Source organism: Xyrauchen texanus, chromosome 11, assembly GCF_025860055.1.
Source record: "Xyrauchen texanus isolate HMW12.3.18 chromosome 11, RBS_HiC_50CHRs, whole genome shotgun sequence".
NCBI classification, from domain to species: Eukaryota; Metazoa; Chordata; class Actinopteri; order Cypriniformes; family Catostomidae; genus Xyrauchen; species Xyrauchen texanus.
This window is the reverse complement of record NC_068286.1, coordinates 45,594,001-45,615,167: the sequence shown is the minus strand read 5'-3', so window position 1 is coordinate 45,615,167 and position 21,167 is coordinate 45,594,001. Positions and strand designations below refer to the sequence as shown.

The 21,167-nt window shown below is 38.0% G+C and overlaps 2 protein-coding genes across 4 annotated transcripts in view; one reads left to right on the top strand and one right to left on the bottom strand.

Annotated features, from left to right (window-relative positions):
* LOC127652066 (sister chromatid cohesion protein PDS5 homolog A-like) overlaps positions 1-8,195 on the top strand; it is a 40,637-nt gene extending 32,442 nt beyond the window's left edge. Inside the window, exons 27-33 of the mRNA XM_052138120.1 lie at positions 605-737; positions 876-995; positions 1,082-1,150; positions 1,971-2,122; positions 2,366-2,450; positions 2,542-2,864; positions 7,429-8,195. Of these exons, the coding sequence (XP_051994080.1) occupies positions 605-737; positions 876-995; positions 1,082-1,150; positions 1,971-2,122; positions 2,366-2,450; positions 2,542-2,864; positions 7,429-7,432 (886 nt within the window). The 3' untranslated portion in view covers positions 7,433-8,195. The remainder of the gene's footprint in view (positions 1-604; positions 738-875; positions 996-1,081; positions 1,151-1,970; positions 2,123-2,365; positions 2,451-2,541; positions 2,865-7,428) is intronic.
* An 862-nt stretch (positions 8,196-9,057) lies between these two features.
* LOC127652084 (ubiquitin-conjugating enzyme E2 K) lies at positions 9,058-14,689 on the bottom strand. Of its 3 annotated transcripts, none has more exons than XM_052138147.1 (7): positions 14,453-14,689; positions 13,589-13,682; positions 13,428-13,486; positions 12,185-12,267; positions 11,940-12,039; positions 11,721-11,849; positions 9,058-10,592 (listed from the first exon to the last, which is right to left on the bottom strand). In XM_052138147.1, the coding sequence occupies exons 1-7, from the start codon at positions 14,513-14,515 to the stop codon at positions 10,518-10,520; spliced, it is 603 nt and encodes a 200-aa protein (XP_051994107.1). In that variant the 5' UTR covers positions 14,516-14,689; the 3' UTR covers positions 9,058-10,517. The 3 variants fall into 3 exon arrangements, with proteins under 3 accessions (XP_051994107.1, XP_051994105.1, XP_051994106.1); XM_052138145.1 differs by lacking the exon at positions 14,453-14,689 and adding an exon at positions 14,128-14,442; XM_052138146.1 differs by lacking the exon at positions 14,453-14,689 and adding an exon at positions 14,036-14,156.
* Between the last annotated feature and the right edge of the window lie 6,478 nt (positions 14,690-21,167).

Below are 21,167 nucleotides of genomic sequence, written 5' to 3'. Positions count from 1 at the left end.
AACTCACACTGTCAAAATAATTTAGTCACATAAATTAGGTGTTTACTTTTTATTGATGTTATATGTTATAGATAACCTCGTTGTTGTAGATACCAGTAAATTTTCCTCTACATCCAACTCAGAATCAACGATGTAATGTCGAATGAGCATTTCAGTGGGATAAAATATGCAATGTTATTGGTCTTTTCACTTATTTTTTAAATACAATAGTAATAATACCACTATTATAATTAGTTTTCATTATATAGGCCTCAGATATATAGTCCTCATTTGCTTGAATTCAATAAACGCAAGGTTTGGTCTCACATTAATAGTGCAAAAGCCTGCTGAATTTATTAACAAAACTGTAAAAATATTAAACTGTAAATTACAAATTAAGTAAAACCTAAAATATTGAGTTTTATGTTTTGTTTTTATAATAGTCTCAGCTTTCAGGTTATGTCACATCATTTTAGAAGGGGGCGGCAGTTAATGCAAATGAACAGTATTCGCCATTTGTGGAGTAACAGTATTAACTGTTTGTATCGTGGGTGGAAGAGGAAGCACAACTTCAGAGAGAGGTGTCAGTAAAATTTGAATTTAATTTGTTTGCTCCTGTCTTCAGGTGTTTGTGGTTCATGCTGGAGGTGTTGATGACAAAGAACGAGAATAACAGTCACTCATTTCTGAGGAAGATGGTGGAGAACATCAAACAAACAAAAGACGCTCAGGCCCCAGATGACCCCAAGGCAAACGAGGTCTGTCACCAATCACGTATAAGTGTCTGTTCTTTAAATGATAAATGTTGTTTTCTTGATTTATTTAGATGAAGTGTTTATGCTATCTGTGCTCTCGAGTGAAACAGTTTCTTAATCTGTATTTTCATGAATTTACAGAAACTTTACATAGTGTGTGATGTAGCATTATTTGTGATTGCGAACAAAAGCACTTCCTGTCATCTGGACTCACCAAAAGATCCTGTGCTACCCATCATGTTCTTTACCCCTTCAGATAAGGTGACAACTACTCTGACGCTCCACCGTTAACCTTTACAAACTGTGACCGTTCCATGAAACTCATTCTATCTCCCTTATATTTACAGGACTTTGTCAATGATAAGGAATATTTGTCTCCAGAAGCCAAAACAGTTTTGCAGACTGGAAAAATCCTGGTAGGTTTTGTCACCTGATGTAGTTGCAGACAGCTGCATATGCAGTCCTCTATAACTGTGTGACGTAACATGTGCATTAAATAGTATGGCCTTAAAGGAACAGTTCACCCAAAAATGTAAATTCGCATCATTTACTCGCCTTCATGCCATCCCAGATGTGTTATGACTTTCTTTCTTCTGCAGAACACACGTGTACATTTTTAGAAGAATATCTCAGCTCTGTAGGTCCGTACAATGCAAAAGTGAATTTTTAACATATATCTCCACTTTCACTTTTACATTCTTCTTATATCGTTATATGGCGATTTGCATTCTTCACGCATATCACCACCTACTGGTCGGTGCTGTTCAAAGGTGGAGATTTAATGATAGGACCTAAAAATGGATCTGTTTGTCACCCACACCTATCGTATCAATACAGAAGACATGGATTAAACCACTGGAGTCTGATGGATTACTTTTATGCAGCCTCTGTGCTTTTCAAAAATGTAAAGTTCACTTGCATTGTGAGGACCTACAGAGCTGAAATATTCTAAGAATCTTGGTTTGTGTTCGGCAGAAGAAAGGAAGTTGTACACCTCTGGGATGGCATGAGGGTGAGTAAATGATGAGAGATGAGACCCCAGTTTTTGGGTGAACTATGCCTTTAAGGTCATTGGGATTCAGCACACAAAAATAGGTTTATCCAAATGTAGCTGCTGGTCGATTTAAGCACAGGGATAGATAAATGACTGATCAGCATTGTGTTTGTTGGCAAGTAACTTGAATGTCTTGACTGCATTAAATGACACTTTTAAATGTACTTTATGGTGTTATCTAGCAACCGCCAAAGCAAGCAGGTGTGCTGGGAGCAGTGAACAAACCTTTAACGGTAACAGTTCGCCGGCCATTACCTAAAATCACCACCTCTGACACGGGGAGCAACGCAAGCGCCAAGTCCCAGCCCAGCTCCCCTGCAACAAATAAGAGCAGGTTTGTGTTTATCAGACATCTCTGTCAGGCAGCTACTGTTAACAGATTGAGTTCATATTTTTGACCATTTTAAAATGTTTACTTTTCGTTTACCATCATGTAGAATTGATCAAGTGTCACTATTGGTGGTTTATTATCATGTGGGCTTGATCTAAAATCAAAGGTTTTTCTGTTTTTCTTATTTTTAATACTGCTACCACTGATGTGAACAATAAAGGATTCACTTCTTTTTCTCTCATAAAGGGATGTGAAATCTGAGTCATCAGAGACTGGAGCAAGGGAGAACGAAGAGAATCCAGTGATCACCAAAGCAGGAGGTGTAAAGAAGGTCAGAAATGTCTCATGTAAACACTGAAAATGCCTCACACATTCCCATATCTGTCATTCCTTATTCAGTTTCTGCTCTCTCTGTCTGTAAGGATGAGGCTGCACAGACCAGCGGGAAGAAACGTGCTGCTCCTGGAAGTGATGGCACAGAGAACAGTGTGTCCACGAACCCCTCGGCTGGAACACAGCCCCCTCCCAACAAACCTCGACGGGGTCGACCGCCTAAAAACCCTGCTGGTGTAGCCACGCCGAATAAAGAGGCTGGAGCTACGAAAGGGGGTGGGGCTGGACGTGGCCGGAAGAGAGCAGCACCTGCTCAGGATCCCGCCTCCACAACCTCAGCTGATCCAATCAGTGGCAAGACACCAAAACAGGCGAAAGAGGCAGTGCCACAGAGACAGATTGACCTGCAAAGGTAACCGAGTGTAACTGAATGACATTTATAAATCATGTCTCCAGAGTACCACAAGTTGAAGCTTCACATGTAAAGGAGGCCTGATGTTATTTCACAATGCATTCCTATGCACCCCTTCATACCAGTACCCCCCCCAAAAAAGGAGGTAGTGAAAACTCGCAACCTATACATTTTTGGTTTGCGTTGAAATTATGTAACTTCGCTAAGCTCCGCCCCTCTTTGTTACAGTCGCTCGCTTCGATAAGCTTTGCAGAACTCCCCATAGGAATGAATGGAAGATTGCCGTTAACTGCGCGGTTTTTGGCTAAATATTATCTTTAATGGAATTGACAAAATTGTTAAGTATGCTTAAATGATGTGTTTTGTAAAATAAATGGTTAAATTACTCAGTAATTTGATTGAAAACTTCACAGACTGTGAATCAGAATAAAGGCGAACTGTTATCAGTCACTTGAAAAGAGAAAATCTTCATTTAATAGCGATTACACATGTAATAACATTAATGTAAGTGAACAGAACTGGTTATAACATCTCATAACACACTCACTATGACGCTGTGAACTCCTTTATTTACTATCGCCTTTATTTAGACCTGAATCAATATATAAATTAATGTTCTGTTATTAGCTTTCATTTATCTTGGATCAAATGTAGGTGTCATTGCAGATGTTATATGTTTATTTGGGAATGAGGAATGAAACCGTACGGGTTCGGGTCCCATTCTTGTGCTTTGGGTCGTGGGTCTGTTTAACATCTGCAGTGACATGATGACTTGATCAATTGACGATTGGCTCTTTTATTTAGAAGGCGGGACTTATTCCGCCATGTCGTTGTTTGACAGATGGCATAAACCGAAGTACATTATTGGTGTCTGTGTGATTTGAGATATTGTGGTTGGACTTCGTTCGCTTTGTATATCTAAAATCTATGGTCAGACATGTCTCGGTGAGCACAGATGACGGCAAATTAGTGATGCTAATGTCAGCGGCCGTGGCACTGAAACTAGCAATCTTTGTTATAGTTCAAAAGGGCAAACAGTGGAACTTATCGTATTATGCAAGATACAAAAAAACGGCAAAGTTGCGTTTGTCATCCGCCACCGTGACCGCAATTGGACTTTTGAAGCTGAAATAATGAGTGCATTATACATGCTCTTTCATCCGCAAGAGAGGAACAACATGGATGTTATTATGCCATCTTTCTTGGCAAGGAGGATGGATTGTGTGCGTCACGGTCAGGTACAGGAAAGAAATTAACATGTTATTAGCATTTAGCTGCGGGGTCTGTGTGTCCCGTCCGGGTCCAGATTTCAAATAATAGACTGGTCCATGTTAGTTCCGGGTAGAGCATTTCTCGGATCTCCACGGGTCCGGATCCAAACTTTAAAATAATAGACGGGTCTTGGTCGGTTCCGGATAGCAAATTTCTGGGTCTCTTCGGTTTGGGGCACAGATTTTTGGACCTGTGAAGACCTCTAGTGAGAAGTAATAAATTGCTGAACAGCTGAAAGCCAGCTCCAGTTTGAGTCAGAGTTCTGTTGTTTATTTTGAAATTGATGAACGTCGACTTCTCATTATGGGTCACATTATAAGACTACTTGCCATATAAATAAATGCACATGAAACATTGATTTTTAAATAAAAATTAATTTATTAGCTTACTTGTAGAGATTGCACAGTGATCGAAGACGAAGGAAAGATGACTCTCAGAACCCGAATGAGTGGTCTGATGTGTGCACGTGCGGTTGTTACTCAGAGATATCAGACCACTAGATGGCGCCATTGACCAGTAAGAATAGAGTATTCCAGAGCGCCCTGTAATAAGCGGTTTTATATCCAGCTTATGACTTATACATTTGTGGTGTATTTTTTTTTATGCAAAAAATAATAAACCCGCCCCTGATTGTCAAATGGGTTTTGCATTAAAGCACATGGATTATCATAGTGCATTTTGCTTTCTTTCTTTTTCAGAGAATGATGAAAATTGAATATTGTGTATGGTTTCCTAACAATATTTTGGGAACATCCGTGCCATGTATTTGCATTGCAACTTGGCGTGAACAGGCCTTCACTTCACATGTTAACCTTAGTTGCTTTTCAAGTGTTTTATGTGTAGTTAATATATTTCTTCTGTCCAAGATCAGTGAGGGTAGTACAGCGAGATCAGCAAGTGTACGAACACAGCCACCTGTCTCAGAAGACATATGGAAGTGAAGGAGAGACAGAGAGAGAATTTGAGTCCAGTCCAGAGTTTGTACTCTCACTCACACAACTACTGGAGCAGCAGGGAGAAACCATTCACAAGCCACTGAGGGGTACACCTAGCCCCAAACAGAGAGAGCCCACCTGTACAGCAGAGCAGGGGGATCTGTCAGTGAGTGTTTGAGAGGGAGGTTCATTTAGCACAGGAATGTCAAGCCTGTAACTTTGTGCTCTTATGTAGTTAACATGTCTTTAATTGAAGTTGTAACTATTTTTTTAAAGTAATGGTTCATCCAAAAAAAAAAAAAAAAAAATGTGTTTCAAATATGATATTTTTCCATGAAATGCAAAAGGAGAAGGTTTGCAGAATGTACACGCTTTCCTATTCAAGACAGTGGATAGTAAGCACGTCTGTCAAGCTCTAAAAAGCACCATAAAAGTAGTCCATGAGCGTGCTAACATGCACAATCTTACACTGATTAAAGGAATGTTCTGGGTTGGATACAAGTCAAGGTCAATTGACAGCATTTGTGGCATAATATTGATTACCACCAGGGACTAAAAACACTTTTTTTTTTTCGGTTCGTTCTGAGCACAAACTGTATTTTTCCGGTTCAGAAGTTCCGTAGTCTGCTTTCCAAAAGGTACCGGTTAGAACAAAATAAAAGAAGGGTTATATAATAACATGAAATATCAATACTGATGTTTCCAGATCTCTCAAGAGAAGCAAGTAACCTGGTCTGGATAAACAAGCCCAAAATAAGCCACTCCCCTCACCAATATAAGCAACGAATGTTTCCCTGTGTGGTGGATTTATCAGCATAGAAATCAGAACAAGCATACAGTTCATTAACAGTAAATATCATTTTAATTACAGATCTGCTTCTGAGTCAAAACTGTATTAATGCATCATCTCACATCTGAGAAATCTGGATTAGGCGTGCATGTATATGTAGTGATTCGACATACAGGTCGCTGTTAAAAACATCTTCATCCACAACGGCCGATTAGACACAGAAATGTGTGATGCAGGAGTTTCCTTCAGGATCAAAGCACATGTTTCATTTTTACATGCAACATGACGTGATGTAGTTACAGAAATATTCTGTGATAATCCCTTTAGTTTCATGACGAAATTAACCAGTTACCAGCATTTAAAATAATGCTTTCACTCCGGAACAGTTGAAAATCACTTTTGTTCCGGTTGTCAGTTTAATTAATTTTCAGTTTTTGTTGTTGTTCCTTGAACTGTTTTTAGTCCCATTGGGGTTTAAATGAGGCACTTGCAATAAGTGAATAATAATAAGTGAATGAAGCTCATTTTTGGAGGGTTTAAGCAGAAATGCGAAGGATATCATTTTATAAAAGCGCTTGCTTTAATTATTCTGTTAAAGGGATAGTTCATCCAAAAATGAAAATTCTCTCATCATTTGCTCACTCTCATGGCAGGTGTGTATGACTTTCTTCAGCAGAACACAAATAAAGATTTTTAGAAGAATATTTCAGGTCTGTATGTTTATACAATGCAAGTGAAAGATGGCCAGAACGTTGAAGCTCCAAAAAGCACATAAAGGCAGCAAAAAAGTAATCCATGTGACTCCAGTGGTTTAATCCAAGCCTTCAGAAGCAATATGATAGGTGTGGGTGAAAAACAGATCAATATATAAGTTTAAGTATAAATATCCACCTTTGACCAGTAGGTGGCGATATGCACGAAGATTGCGTTTTGTCACAAAGTAAATAATTTTGAAGTGAAATTGGAGATTTTTTTTAGTAAAAAAATTAATACAAAAAAAAAAGTTAAATATTGATCTGTTTCTCACCCACACCTGTTATATTGCTTCAGAAGACATGGATTAATTCAATGTTGCCTTTATGTGCATTTTGGAGCTTCAACGTTCTGGCCATCATTCACTTGCATTGTAAGGACCTACAGAGCTGAATCGCTATAATGCGGTTCTCTCTCGGTGGGGCGCGTGGTGAGTTGTGCGTGGATGCCGCGGAGAACAGCTCCACATGCACTACGTCTCTGCGATAACGTGCTCAACAAGCCACGTGATAAGATGCGTGGATTGACGGTCTCAGACACTGATGCAGCTGAGATTCGTCCTCCGACACCCGGATTGAGACGAGTCACTACGCCAAAGCGCATTGGGAATTGGGAATTCCCAACTAGGGAGGAAAAAAAAACAACGTTTTTGAATTACTTTCCTTAATGTGTATATTGTGATGCGTATCGTTATTGATCAAAAATGCAAAGAATATCGCAATATAACTTTTTTTCTTAAATTGTCCACCGAGGCCTTGCTCATGCATTGCTATAATGGGGATTGTAGATATTTATATGTTTCTCTTTGTTTTAGGTAAAGCGTAGAATGAAGATGAGGATGGTCAGACAGTAAAGGATCGAACGAGCCGACCCAAGAGACTCATTCACCCACCCATCAGATGCTCTTCACAAACCTGAACTGTCACCTCAGAGGAATGAAATCTTTAGATTCAGATGTTCAAACTTGTATGTTTCTCTTCATTCATTTATTTTCTGTTGAAATTGTTCCTTGTTGCTCTTTGCCTCTCTCTATCTGGAGCCATTTTTAAAAACAAACATTTGAATGAAAAACTGTTTAATCTGCTCTATGGTTGCTTATTAAACACTTGGAATGATTTTTTAACGTCTCTTCTCCCTGTCCTCTGTTAATTCAAATACTGTCGATGGCAAGGATTCCTAGAGACCAGACGCCTGCATTCAGTTAGCTCTAAATTTACAATGCATGGACGGCCGCTGAAGGTGACTGTATGATTAGTAAAACTGCTGTTTACACTGGGGATAAGGGTTTTCGTTAAGGGCCCCGTACCCCTCATTATCTGATCGAAAAAATTGCTTTTAAAAGATCGACTGCATTTTCTTTCAACAGTCACAACTTTAATTAAAATGCATTGAAAACTAGTTTTCACTGATCTGCTGAAAAATGAAAAGTTCATTGGAAAAGAATAATCTGTTATTTTCTGTTACATAAATGCATTAAACATTTTAACTATGCGTATATACTTTTGAAACATCCAAAAATATAATAAGGTTCGACTGTTGCTGGAGCAATGTTAATATGCAACAAACAGAAAATAAACATTTCTGCCCTCATTTACTCGCACTCATCATTCAAAACCGATACTATTTTTTCAACTGTTAAAAACGAGCATTGTGATTGTAATGATCAAGCTCCAAAAGCACCATAAACGTTGTCCATATCACTCGTGCTTTAAAGAAATGAGCATTTTTACAGCGAGAAACTTAAAGGGACATTTCACCCAAAAATGAGAATTCTCATAATTTACTCACCCTCATGCAGTCTCAGATGTGTGTGACTTTTTCATCTGCAGAACTAAAATTAAGATTTTTAAAAGAATATCTGAGCTCTGTAGGTCCTGACAATGTAAGTGAATGGTGACCAGACATTTGTAGCTCCAGAAATCACAAAGGCAGCATAAAAGTTATCCATAAAACTCCAGTGGTTTAATCCATGCCTTTTCATATGATAGGTGTGGGTGAGAAACAGATCAATATATAAGTCCTTTTTGTACTCCATCTCCACTTTCACTTTTACATATGAAAGTGAAAGTTAAAGTGGAGATTTAGAGTACAAATGACTTGTATATTGATCTAGTTTTCACCCACACCTATTATATTTCTTCTGAATACATGGATTAAACCACTGGAGTCTTGTGAATTACTCTGGTTTCCTTAATGGGATTTTTGTTGCCACAACGGTCCGGTCACCATTTACTTGCATTGTATGGACCTACAGAGCTGAAATATTCTTCTAAACATTTTGTGTTCTGGTGAAGAAAGTCATACACACCTGTGATGGCATGAGGGTGAGTAAATAAGAGAATTGTAATTTTTGGGTGAACTGCCCCTTTAAGAGGCACGATTCTGATGACCAGGTGGAAATCAAAACGTAGCAGAGAATGCATTCACAGATTACACGACACAATTTAAAATTTTTCACCTTTTTAATGCAAAAAAAAAATGACAGTTTCACAATAAATAACCATGCTTGTACGGCTCTTTTTGTTTTTGTAAAGGAGCATATTTCCTTTGACAGAAATGTTTGTCCTTTAATTCACTTCTTCGTGCAATATTGAACAAGGTGATCACTTCAGGAAGAAAAGTCTTTTTGTTTTTTGTCTCATTTTTGTTTTTCATACAAAATATAAATCCAGCCATCAATGGTGCATTCTAGAGATGAACAGTACTTTTCCCAAAAGAAAACTTGGCTGTATGTAGATGAGAAAAGAGGTGTATGAAAGCAACTGTCTGTGAAAGTGGGTGTGTTTTGAAAAACAAATCGGATGCTATAACACGGAGGGAGGGCAAGCTGCAAAACGGGGGGAACACTAGGTAAAAATTGGTGCAAAAAGCATCATGTGGCAGTACTCACTCTTGGCCCATTTTGCTTTGAAGCATCTTTTAAGACTTGTTTTTTTAACCAAACTTTCAATGATGGTTACATTTTAAATATGTATGTATTATTAGCAGCTCACCATTCACTTGTCTCTACGTGTACAAAGTTTGTCATACGTGTTATTACACTTTCAATAGCATGCATTCTTCAGAAATGCAAAGACAAAACTGAAGAAGCAACTCAAGGTAGGTCTGTCAATGATCAAGATGTCACAACCCCTACAGCTGCCCCGAAAAGAAATAAAGGCAGGGTTTGTGACCACTAATCATGCATCCTCCCTATTTCCGAAAAGGGGTCAATCTTCCTTTCGTTAAAAAAAACAATGACCAATAAGTCTGAACATTTCTCTGCACGCACCATAACACCATGTCATCTGGCCATGTCAACTGCTATACAGGCTGTTTAGTGCAAAATAAAGCCAAAAGAATCAAATGAGCAAAGAAAAGCACACATTTGAGGGCATCAATCAAAAGGAGCACTATGAATCTTTTTTTTTTTTATACGCAATGTATCCCATTCAAATACACATCCCAAAATGTTACATTTATGATGTACTGATAGAACAAAAATGTACATGCTACCGTTTGCCTCTTCAATGACTAACATAGTTTCACGGACGCAAGTGAACGTTCTCTTGTTTTAGTGTGAAATGACAGTGATGCACAGGCTTCGTCTTGTTTGGTTTCTTTAAAAGACGAGTTACAGCCTGAGGGGGAGGGGGGGGTGTGATTGTGGCAAGTCAAAATGTTAAAAAGGTGGTGGGGGAGACAAGGGACACAAACATTTGCTAAGAGAGACAAAAGACGACTCCGTGGCCATGCTCTAATTGTCTCACGGTCTTGACTGCTGCCCAGGAAGCATTTCAGATCTCATGCTCCTAAAAGATTCTTTGTAAACACAAACCAAGATGACTGATGTGTGTATGTGTGAGTGGGGCATGACGAGGGCGGGTTTGGGGCAAATATGGCCTGGTGAAGAGAGCTGGATGGTTAGTTGCTAAGTAGCACCTCTGTCGCCGTCTCCACGTCCCATGATTTTGAGGACAAGGCTACTATTACTGCATTCTGTTTGAGAGAGAAAAAAAGCATTTAAATGAAGTATCCAAGCGACAATAAATCTACTGAATAACTCAAACTGATTATGCAAGTGGCTTGAGGAGCAAGACAAAATAACGGGCCGTATTATATCTAAAATTGCAGGTTGCTCGATGTTTCCTTCTCGTTTATAGAACTTGTTTAGTGATTTGCCGTGTATGCACAAGGCCACAAGTAACCAGTACTTGTTCGTATGACATTGCTTTCATACAACTATTCTATAAACGACAGGGTATCAATTAACGTACATTTCCGACAAAATGTGGCCTGTTATTTTGTCTATTTTTGTACTGTTTAAAGGTGCTGTAAGGGATTTTTTTTCATGGAAAGGTATGCAAAAACGGTTCGTACTCCCTGAAAGATATTGATGAAATAATTGCCGAAACAATGTCTCTGTGACGGCTCTAGCAAATAAAAATGTGTCCGTGAGCCACGGACAAAGAATCTTTCGACCTGTCAATCATTCTGTGCAATCTTACAGTATTGTAGTTGCAGCGAATTATTGAGGCTTACTGCCATTTTTATGCCGTGTCGTTCATAAGAGTTGCCTCTTGAGGGCGCTGTTTTGCTGCCGTTGTTTTAAACAACTGATTCTGTTTTATGTTGGTCTCAATAAAGCTCTTCTTTTATCTTTGGAGTGTGGGGTTTTGGAAAGAGGGGGTGTGGCCAATTGACCCTTCTCTAAGCTCCGCCCCCCCCCTTGGTTACAGTCACTCACTCTGACAAGCCCTGCAGAACTCCCCATAGGAATGAACGCGAGATCGCTGTGAACGACGTGGTTTTTGGACAAATATTCTCATAAACGGAATGGATAAGTGTGAAGCGTTTATTGTTTTATTAATCATGGTATAAATATTGGGGGGGTTGTACTTACCTGATTTGATTATGGGGGGCGAGGGAAGGGGCTACCCTACCCCCCATCCCCACCCCCACTTGAATCTACACCCCTGGTGGAAACAGTTTGCCTAAAAATACTGATGGACTGTCTTATGGATGACTGAGATCTCGGTACGGTTTATATTTGATATTTTTTTCACCTGTGCATTTCAGAATGTATTGTGCATACATTATTTGCCGCTATCTAGTTGTAGTACTTACTTTGTCAAAGCCCATTGCACAAAGTTTTTCTATTTTGCGTGTGTACTCTGGACTGGACACAGGAGCACCAGCGTAAACGTGAGACCAGAGACGGGCTGTTTGTTTGAACATTTCTGGATTCTGCTTATACTGAAAGACAACAACAATGATCCATTTAAAGGGACTGAATGAGGCACATTCTCATTCAGGCAGTCAGACACACATTTCACATGCATGTACCTGATTGGCAACCACAGCATCTTGAGGGTCATCTGGCTCTGCTGCAGCTAACAGAGCCTGTAGTGAGAGAAGAACTGTACGCAGAGTCATAGCAGCAGCCCTGAACACAATAAGGAAAGATGAAACAGAAGAACAACAGTTTGATAGGGGAACAGGAAACAGGAGTTTAAAATAAATATGTGTTGGGAAAGAAACAGTGACGTGTCAGATGTATTAGATAATGACTTATGACAATAAACACTCACCATTGGTCTTTTAAAATGTCCAAACATATTGCCCCGGTGACTGAACTTATATTAGGATGCCAGATCTTAGTAATAAACCGCACCTGAGAAAAGAAGATAAACTAGTTTTTTACTTAAAATGTGATCAAAATAAACATAAAAGGCCTCTCACACACCTGATTGGCTATAAGCAGGTGTGGGACAAAAGCACTGAAATAAAGAAACTAGGAAAACTTCCAAAGGACACTTAATATTTCAGTCTAATGACCTGTGTCAGGCACTGACAAGTCAACATGAAATCATAAACCACTATTTCTTAAAGGGATAGTTCACCCAAAAATGACAATTCTCTCATCATTTACGCTCCCTCATGCCATCCCAGATGTGTATGACTTTCTTTCTTCTGCAGAACACAAATTAAGATTTTTAGGTCCTTACAATGCAAGGGAATGGTGACCAGAGCTTTGAAGCTCCAAAAAACACATAAAGGCAGCATAAAAGTAATCCACAAGACTTCAGTGGTTCCAATCAGTTTTTGGTGAGAACAAAACACAATGTAACTTCTTTTTCACTGTGTATTTTGCGCAGTGTATTGTGTCACTAGGCACGATCATAATTTCAAGCTTGGTTACATTTCCTAATGTTTGACGCATGCACACAACACTAGATGTCACTATATCAAGACTTTTAGTAAAAGTGTTACATTCTGGTCTGTTCTCAACCAAAGCCGATTGGATCGCTTCAGAAGACATGGATTTAACCACTGTAGTCGTATGGATTACTTTTATGCTGCCTTTATGTGCTTTTTGGAGCTTCAAAGTTCTGGCCAACATTCACTTGCATTGTATGGACCTACATAGCTGAAATATTCTTCTAAAGATCTTCATTTGAGTTCTGCCAGAATAAAGAAAGTCAGTAAATGAGAGATATTTATTTTTTAACTTTTGGGTGAACTATCCCGTATAACACATACCTGATCTAACGGTGTATGATTCATCTTTAATCAAACACCATGATCAAAATTATGTAACTTGCTCGACCTCTGAAACAAGACTTTTCCGACCTCTCATCTTTAACAACCACTATTCTAGTATACAATACCCACATTTCACAATCACATTAATTACAAATAATTATCCTTTTTATCATCACATATTTTGTTTCACTTGCATGTTGGTTGAGGAAGTAAAATGGGTTGCGAATGGCATTTCATGTTGACGTTAAACATTTACCATTACGTGAACATAATGTATAAAAATATGACCTTGGGTGGATTAAAGGGATACGTGTCTGGGATCTTGATTTCAAGCTGATATCTGCCCCCTGTAGTGAAAAATCGTCTTGTTTACAATATTTTCATGTACCATAATCATGCATTATTACACATCATGGCAGCAACAGAGAAGACAAAAAGAGTATCACAACCTTCATACGGCGTGTCTGGTGGTCCTGCGATTTCCCCCTTTAACTCTGTGAAGTTTTCATCCACTAGGTCTACCTTTATTTGATTTTTACTTGTCTATTGAAAAGCAGAACAAAATAGTAAAGCAGAGAGGTTTTTGGGACAGTCTTACAACTTAAGTGCTTTTAATATAATTTACAAAAAAAGTGTGCCACTGGCCCTAAAGGGGCTTGTTTTCGTCTTCTATGGCCCGAGACAAAGAAATGGCCAGTGCAATTTTCAAGTCATGGGCAATGTGTCAAATTTTAGTAAGCTGTTTACCTAGACAGCATTTTTGACCATCATGCATAGCTACGATGGCTATGTTTTAATACACAGCCATTGAAAACTACAGTAACAGCCTAGCAACCCTGCTAAGTGACAATAACACATCAACAAATGACACAGCAAACAGTAAACAACTACTTTACCAGGCTATTAACACGGGCAATAATACCATACAGCACTACAGGAGTGTTAGTGAAACTAAATAGCATGTTAACACAGAGGCTAAAGCTTGTACCATCAAAATACAGCATGTATAAAAGTGATTTTCAAATTTAGGTCTCGGCTTATATCTGAAAATGTCAACAGGAGCAAAGCTGGCAAATGTGTGACTTCCGTATCTGTACGCCTTGATGTGACAGCTCATGCTAACATTAGCTTAGCATGCTAAGCTAGTACAGCTCATATTAACATCAGCCTAGCAGGCAAAGCTAGTGACAGCTCATGCTAACATTAGCTTAGCAGGTTAAGCTAGCTCACTGGCTTCAGGGTGTCTATGTCACCAAAAGTCTGGCTGATTATTTTAACAACGAAGAAAAACAGCAAAGTAACGTTTCGCAAACCTCTTCGCTTTTCAGCACTTCTTTGAACTCTCGCTTGATCCTCTGCACAGCGATATTTGCCATGGCTGAATGATTCTCTCTCTCTCTCTCTCTCTCTCACACACACTCTCTTTCTCTTTCCCCTTTGACTAAAACAGTCCACCTTTTCTAAAAAAAAAAAAAAAAAAAAAAAAAGCTGAGTGCTAGTACATGCACAGGCAAAAACAGTAACAGCCTAGAAAACTCAGTAACACTCCGTGTTCCCCCTTTGTTGAATCAGGTGGTGTTACAGGGGCGTAGTTTCCAGAGTGGATAGAGGAAGTAACGCCTCCACACACACACACACACACACACACATACATCAGAATGTGGAAGTAAAAGTGAAAGTGTAGATTTTGAGTAAAATAAAAAAGGACTTCAATAGTGATCTGTTTCTCACCCTCAGCTATCAAATGACTTCTGAAGACATGGATTAAACCACTAGAGTCTTAATGTCCCTTTTGGACCTCTAAAATGTTGTCCATCATTTACTTGCATAGTGAGGACCTACTAAAAATCTTAATTTGTCTTCTGCTGAAGAACGAAAGTCATGCACTCCTGGGATATCATGAGGGTGAGTAAACAATAAGAGAATTTTCATTTTTGGGTGAACTATCCCTTTAACATTAGGTAGTGCATTATGAACTAACATGAACAAATAACGATGAAACAAAGATAAATTACCATTAACCAAGATATATAAATGCTTTTTTATTTTTAGTTATGAAACCTAATGGTTAGGGGTTAGGAAGAAAATATAATTTTATTGTAAAGTATTAAGCCACTGCTTTTAATAACAAACATTATATAATGCTTAACAAATCACCAAGTACATTAAAATCGGAATAAGCTTAATTTGAAAATATAATAATTAATTATATTGTAATATATTAATGGATTATATTAATGGATGACATTATTATTATACAAAGTTAACTTTATTTTTGTAAAGGTGATGACCTGCCGTCCTTCTGTCACGTGTTTAAATGGTAAGTGAAGTGGGGTGGATGCTGCTATTTAGTTAAGAGAGACATGTGTCAAAATAAAGACACATTAAAGCTTCTCTCAATAACTATTGGTCATATATTGTTAGATAGATCCAAGCTGTGCTTACAATATCAATACTGTGACTGAATGAAGACATGCAGTGTGAGGAATCTTTGACTGTAACCAAATGTCAAAAACACTTATGTCAAAAATAATGGATTTTACAACCCCAATTCTGAAATAGTTGGGACAGTCGGCTGTTCACAATTGTGTAACATCGCCATTTCTTCTAATAACACGTATTAAGTGTTTGGGAACTGAAGACACACGTTAGTTAAGTTTAGAAAGCAGAATTTGTGTCCAAACCAAATTGAAAAAAAAAAACAAACAGCAACCAAATTGGCCTGGTTGCTAGGGAGGGTAGAGTCACATGGGGTAACCTCCGCGTGGTCACGATTAGTGGTTCTCGTTCTCAATGGGTCATGTGGTAAATTGTGCATGGACCGCGGAGAGTAATGACAGCATTCTATGACAACATTATTTACCTTTAAAGCAAAATCTGGGTTACAGTGAGGCTCTTACAATGGAAGTGATTGGGGCCAATTTTGGAGGGTGTAAAAGCAGAAATGTGTTGCTTATAATTTTATAAAAGCACTTTAATTATTAAGTTAAATCTCTTTTGATTTATGAGCTGTAAAGTTGTTTAGCGTTTTAAAGACCATTTTAGGTTTTACAATCGTTTTACATTGTTAATAAAATTGGCTGTAACTTTACACAGAAAAGGTTGCGATTTTATCACACTAAAATCATAATTAACACATATTGTTTACATATTGTGGGTATTATTTTGAAAGAGTGAGTACTATGATGTTTACATATTGGCCCCATTGACTTCCATTGTAAGTGTCTCGTGACCAAAGACTTTCTAGCAAGTCAGTCCACTGTTGGTCATATTTGGAATGCCCTCGGGAGGTTAAAGAGTGCCACAGTCTGGTTCCGGAAGGAAAATTCCCATTAATTTATCCCATAGACAAATAGATTTTCAACGATAACTTATAACACTTTAAAGACAAACCTACTGTGAGCAACGAAGTTGTTCATCAATGGTATATGCTTCCATTGAAGCCATCCGTCTGCTATCTGAACTTAACTGTTTAAAAATCGTGTTTGATGGCGGAATTCATGGTAAACAACGACATTACCCATGGTACATCAGAGAAAGATCCACCAATCAGAGAACCGCAGCCAACGAAGCCCGCGAAACGTGCCGCCCACTTCCATGACGCACTGTGAATGATGTAATCGAGTCGGTCTCCCTTCACCATTAAACTAATTATATTTGTACATATCGGGATATTTTTCAATAAACGTAAAATATATTGCTTCTGCACTTCTAAACAACAACCTAAAATAAATATTTAAAAATATTTCCATTGTTTTATAATCAATGACGTCATTTGCAATGCTTCATGGGATTGGAGTTTGTGCCGTCATGAAACATATACATACACAGCCTTGTCCCTTTATCTTTATGTCCGACTTTCAAATATATATTTTTTGCCTCAAAAACAAAGTGTCTGATGTTGTGATTAACCTCGGTTTGTATAGCTAATGCGCGTTCTCGAGTTGATTGACAGGCGATGTCTGTACCTAAAAAGTGATTGGCTCTTTTAACTGTAAGGCGGGACTTCCTTTCTATAACCGTTATACCTTTCCTTTTCTCCCATTAATTTTAATAGAAGTGTCCCGTCTCTGCTAAATAGTCTCTGATGGTAACCAAGATGTTGCCTTTTTTTTAAGAAATGGAGGGAGAAGTAGAAATAATTTGAGTGATTATCAACATTATGCCACAAATGCTATCGATTGACCTTAACTTGTATTGAACACGGACAGAAACTTTGACACGAAATATTCCTTTCAAGTGGCAGGGGTCTTTTTTTTATATTACTTGATCCTGAAGCAGACACTGTCCCCGCCCCTCTTTGACGTGTTTACGTTGCTGTCCTCCCCGGTGTGTGTGTGTGAGAGAGAGAGAGAGAGAGAGAGTAAGAGAGAGATTTTAATAATTTTATAATGACACTCTTAAAGACATTAACACAGATATGGAACTACATCAGAGTGCGAATTACCCCACCATAATTGGGGGGTACTGCTCCTTCCAGCCAGGTTTCTTAAGCAATCAAATTGGTCCGGTTGCTAGGGAGGGTACAGCCACATGGGGTAATCTCCTCGTGGTCACGATTAGTGGTTCTCACTCTTTTTGGGGTGAGTGGTAAATTGTGCATGGATCACGGAGAATAGCATGAGCCTCCACATGCTGTGAGTCTCCGTGGTGTCATGCGCCTCACGGATTGAGGTGAGTAGCCTCGCCACCACGAGGACCTACTAAGTAGTGGGAACTGGGTATTCCAAATTGGTAGAAAAAGGGATAAAAAAAAAGTTATATAATAGGTGTGGGTGAGCGACAGATCAACATTTAAGTCCTTTTTTACTATAAATCTCCACTTTCACTTTTTTCTTCTTTTGTTTTTGGCGATTCAAATTCTTCATGCATAACGCCACCTACTGGCCAGGGAGGATATTTATAGTAAAAAGCAACTGCAATATTGATCTGTTTCTCACGTACACCTTTCATATCGTATGGATTACTATTATGCTACCTTTTTTGCTTTATTGAGCTTCAACTTTTTGGTACCAATTCATTTGCATTGTATGGACATACAGAGCTGTGCATGTACATGACTTTCTTCTGTTGAGCTCAAATGAAGATTTTCCTTCAAAGTGAGTGAGTAAATGATGTGAGAATTGTAATTTTTGGGTGAACTATTCCTTTAAGGACATTTATATTTGCTCAGTCAACACATGAAGGTTATTCTTTACATGTTCTGTTTTAATATGGACAATGACCGAGGGTCTTATTCACGGTAACATTGTTATGAGTTTACCTCAATATGCCAGCCCTTACATTCCAACTGTTTTGTTATGTGCGCTTTGAGCATATAAAAGGTCAAGAGAAATTATTTTTGAGTGGAAACATACCTGAAGAGAGAAAACCACAACATAGTTCTCCACAATCAGATGATGCAAGCAGAAATATGGGCGATGACTCGTTTTGTTGTTGGGTGAGCAAAGTAAACTGTTGTTGTTTCCAGTAAGATGTGTCACTAAAGGTTAAAAGCAGGGCATGTCAACAAGGCCAACGTGTAACCATATGTAGTCAATACATTTTATAGTGGTTTATAGTGAAACCGTAATCGTCCCATCCCTACAGGTAAGTAGCCGGTAATTCAATATATGAAGACGTGACATAAGCTATGAAAGAACAAAACACGTTAATAAATGAAGGTTGTAAAATCAACAAGCTAGACGTCAGCTAGCAACTTACAATTATCCATGCACGTCAGCAGCAAACCGTTCTCTATCTCCATTGCTTCTAGCCGCCACGGTGGTTAAAAATGGCACGGTCCACTATAGGGGTGTCTGAAATCGCTTTACATTAAAATGTTCCTACAGTGAAAATAGGAGTTGACTTATATTGTAACCGTAAATATATTTTTTCACAATATCAGAAAAATTATCTGACCCCCCCAAAACTGATATTTCTGTCCCTTTGGGGGGTACTGGGTCTTCATTGGGGGGTATAGTACCCCCCAGTACCCCCTGTAATTCGAACTATGAACTACATCAAACTCTTTTGCATTCACTCAACCAAGTTGATCTCATTATTATTAATGAACATTGTTGGGTGTAATGCATTACTAAGTAATTAATTAATGTAATTAAATTACTTTATCACTGAAAAAATAAAGTAAGGGATTACTCAGAATTTTTCAGTAATTTAATTACAGTTACTTCTGATGTAATTGCGTTAAATACTGTATAGGCTCTATATAAAACAATAATGTATTTAAAATAGAAATTTAAAGTTAAAATATATGTTTTCTAATTTAACGCTGCCCCTTTAAATTCTTTGGCCAGTTCATTAATAATTGATTTGATTTTATATGATTTATTGGAAGAATTGAAAGAACAGTTTCATGTCTATCCTTGTATTTTTCATCTGGTCGAGGTTGATAAGGGTTTTAGAAAGTTAATTAGTACTAAGTAATGCAATTACTTTTAATAAAGAGTAATTAGTACAGTAATGTAATTACACTGTAGAAGATGTAATTAGTAGTTAGTAATTAATTTTTTAGAGTAACTTACCCAACACTGGTGATTATGTATCAGAATGGTTGGTTAAAATATAGTTTTAAAGCAGAGCCATAAACGTAACTTTTAAAAAAAAAGTGATGATAAGATACCTCCTCAATTATCCCTTGGATAACATGCCATCATCAAGCTTAGAGTTAGGCCGATATATCGGTATAGTCGGTGCCGATAGTTGCTTTTTAAACTATAGGTTATCGGCAAAAATCGAGGCATATTATGTTTGCAATATATATATATATATATATATATATATATATATATATATATATATATATATATATATATATATATATATATATATATATATATATATATATATATATATATATATATATATATATATATATATATGTTATTTTCATTATTATTTTTATTTTGCTGTGTTTGTACTCCTATAATAGCGGCCTCTAAATGTAAATCTTTAATCGTTGACAATATTCATCTATAATTTTATCTTCACTTCAATGGATATTTTGTTACTTTGATTAGATAAAAAGTGTTTTAAATTAAAGGGAGAGCATGCAAAATATATAAAACGTGCTCCGTCAGCACATACATCACGCTCTGGAAAACTACAGAGGCATAAGAACAGAGACAGTTTGTCAGCATGTTGTGAATGATGCGTTTAATGATCCAGACTGAATTGTGTTTGGAATGTTTTTATAAGAAAGGATTTTATCTCTAATGGCTGTTCGCAAGAAATGCTGACAGTGATTTAATGTTTTAAATGATTTGGCTACGTCTACATTAATCCGGATACGTTTGAAAACGGCATTTTCAAGCGATTACAAAAATTTGCTCTAGACTCTAGAGATATTAAAGGGAGTTTCCTCAAAATGAAAATGCTGTCATGATGCATTTACCTTCATGTTGTTTTAACGAGTTATCTCACAGAATGTTCAAGCTGCTCTTTTCCATAAAATGAGCAGCGAACGGTGACCACGGCTGTTCTTGGACCCCGTCCACTTTTATTCTATGGAAAAGCAATTTGGACATTCTGCTAAACATTTCTTAGTAAATAGTGACCGTTTTCATTTTGGGTGAACTGTCCCTTGAACTGTGCACACAATTGGTGTTAATGGTGATTGGTCTGCACTTATATAGCCCCTTTTTTAACCTTAGCTGTTTTCAAAGCCTGTGTCCCATTCACCCACACCCACACACACACCCACCAATGACGGCAGAGCTGCCATGCAAGGTGCTAACCCGCCATTGGGAGCAACTTGGGGTTCAGCGTCTTGCCCAAGGTCACTTCGGCATGTGGAGTCGTGTGGGCCGGGAATCGAACCACCAACCCTGCGATTAGCGGCCGACCCACTCTACCACCTGAGCCACAGCCTCCCAAGTCATAATTTAATTTGAGAGTGATGTCTGATAGAGCACCAACAAAAGGAAAGGGAATTTTTTATTTGATTTTGGGACCAAGTTGGACATTTAAATGATGTGATCTAGGAGCTTTATACCGTTCGTCCCATAGAACAGACAACATCACAGCCTC

What these genes read in the sequence shown, in the direction of transcription:
- LOC127652084 (XM_052138145.1), bottom strand. Translation starts at nt 14,256, where the DNA reads ATGAGCTGTCACATCAAGGCGTACAGATACGGAAGTCACACATTTGCC. An exon ending in ACCAGACACGCCGTATGAAG is followed by an intron (nt 13,487 to 13,588) that starts GTTGTGATACTC and finishes TTTTCACTACAG; the next exon opens with GGGGCAGATATCAGCTTGAA. An exon ending in ATCCCTTTAATCCACCCAAG is followed by an intron (nt 12,268 to 13,427) that starts GTCATATTTTTA and finishes TTCTTTTCTCAG; the next exon opens with GTGCGGTTTATTACTAAGAT.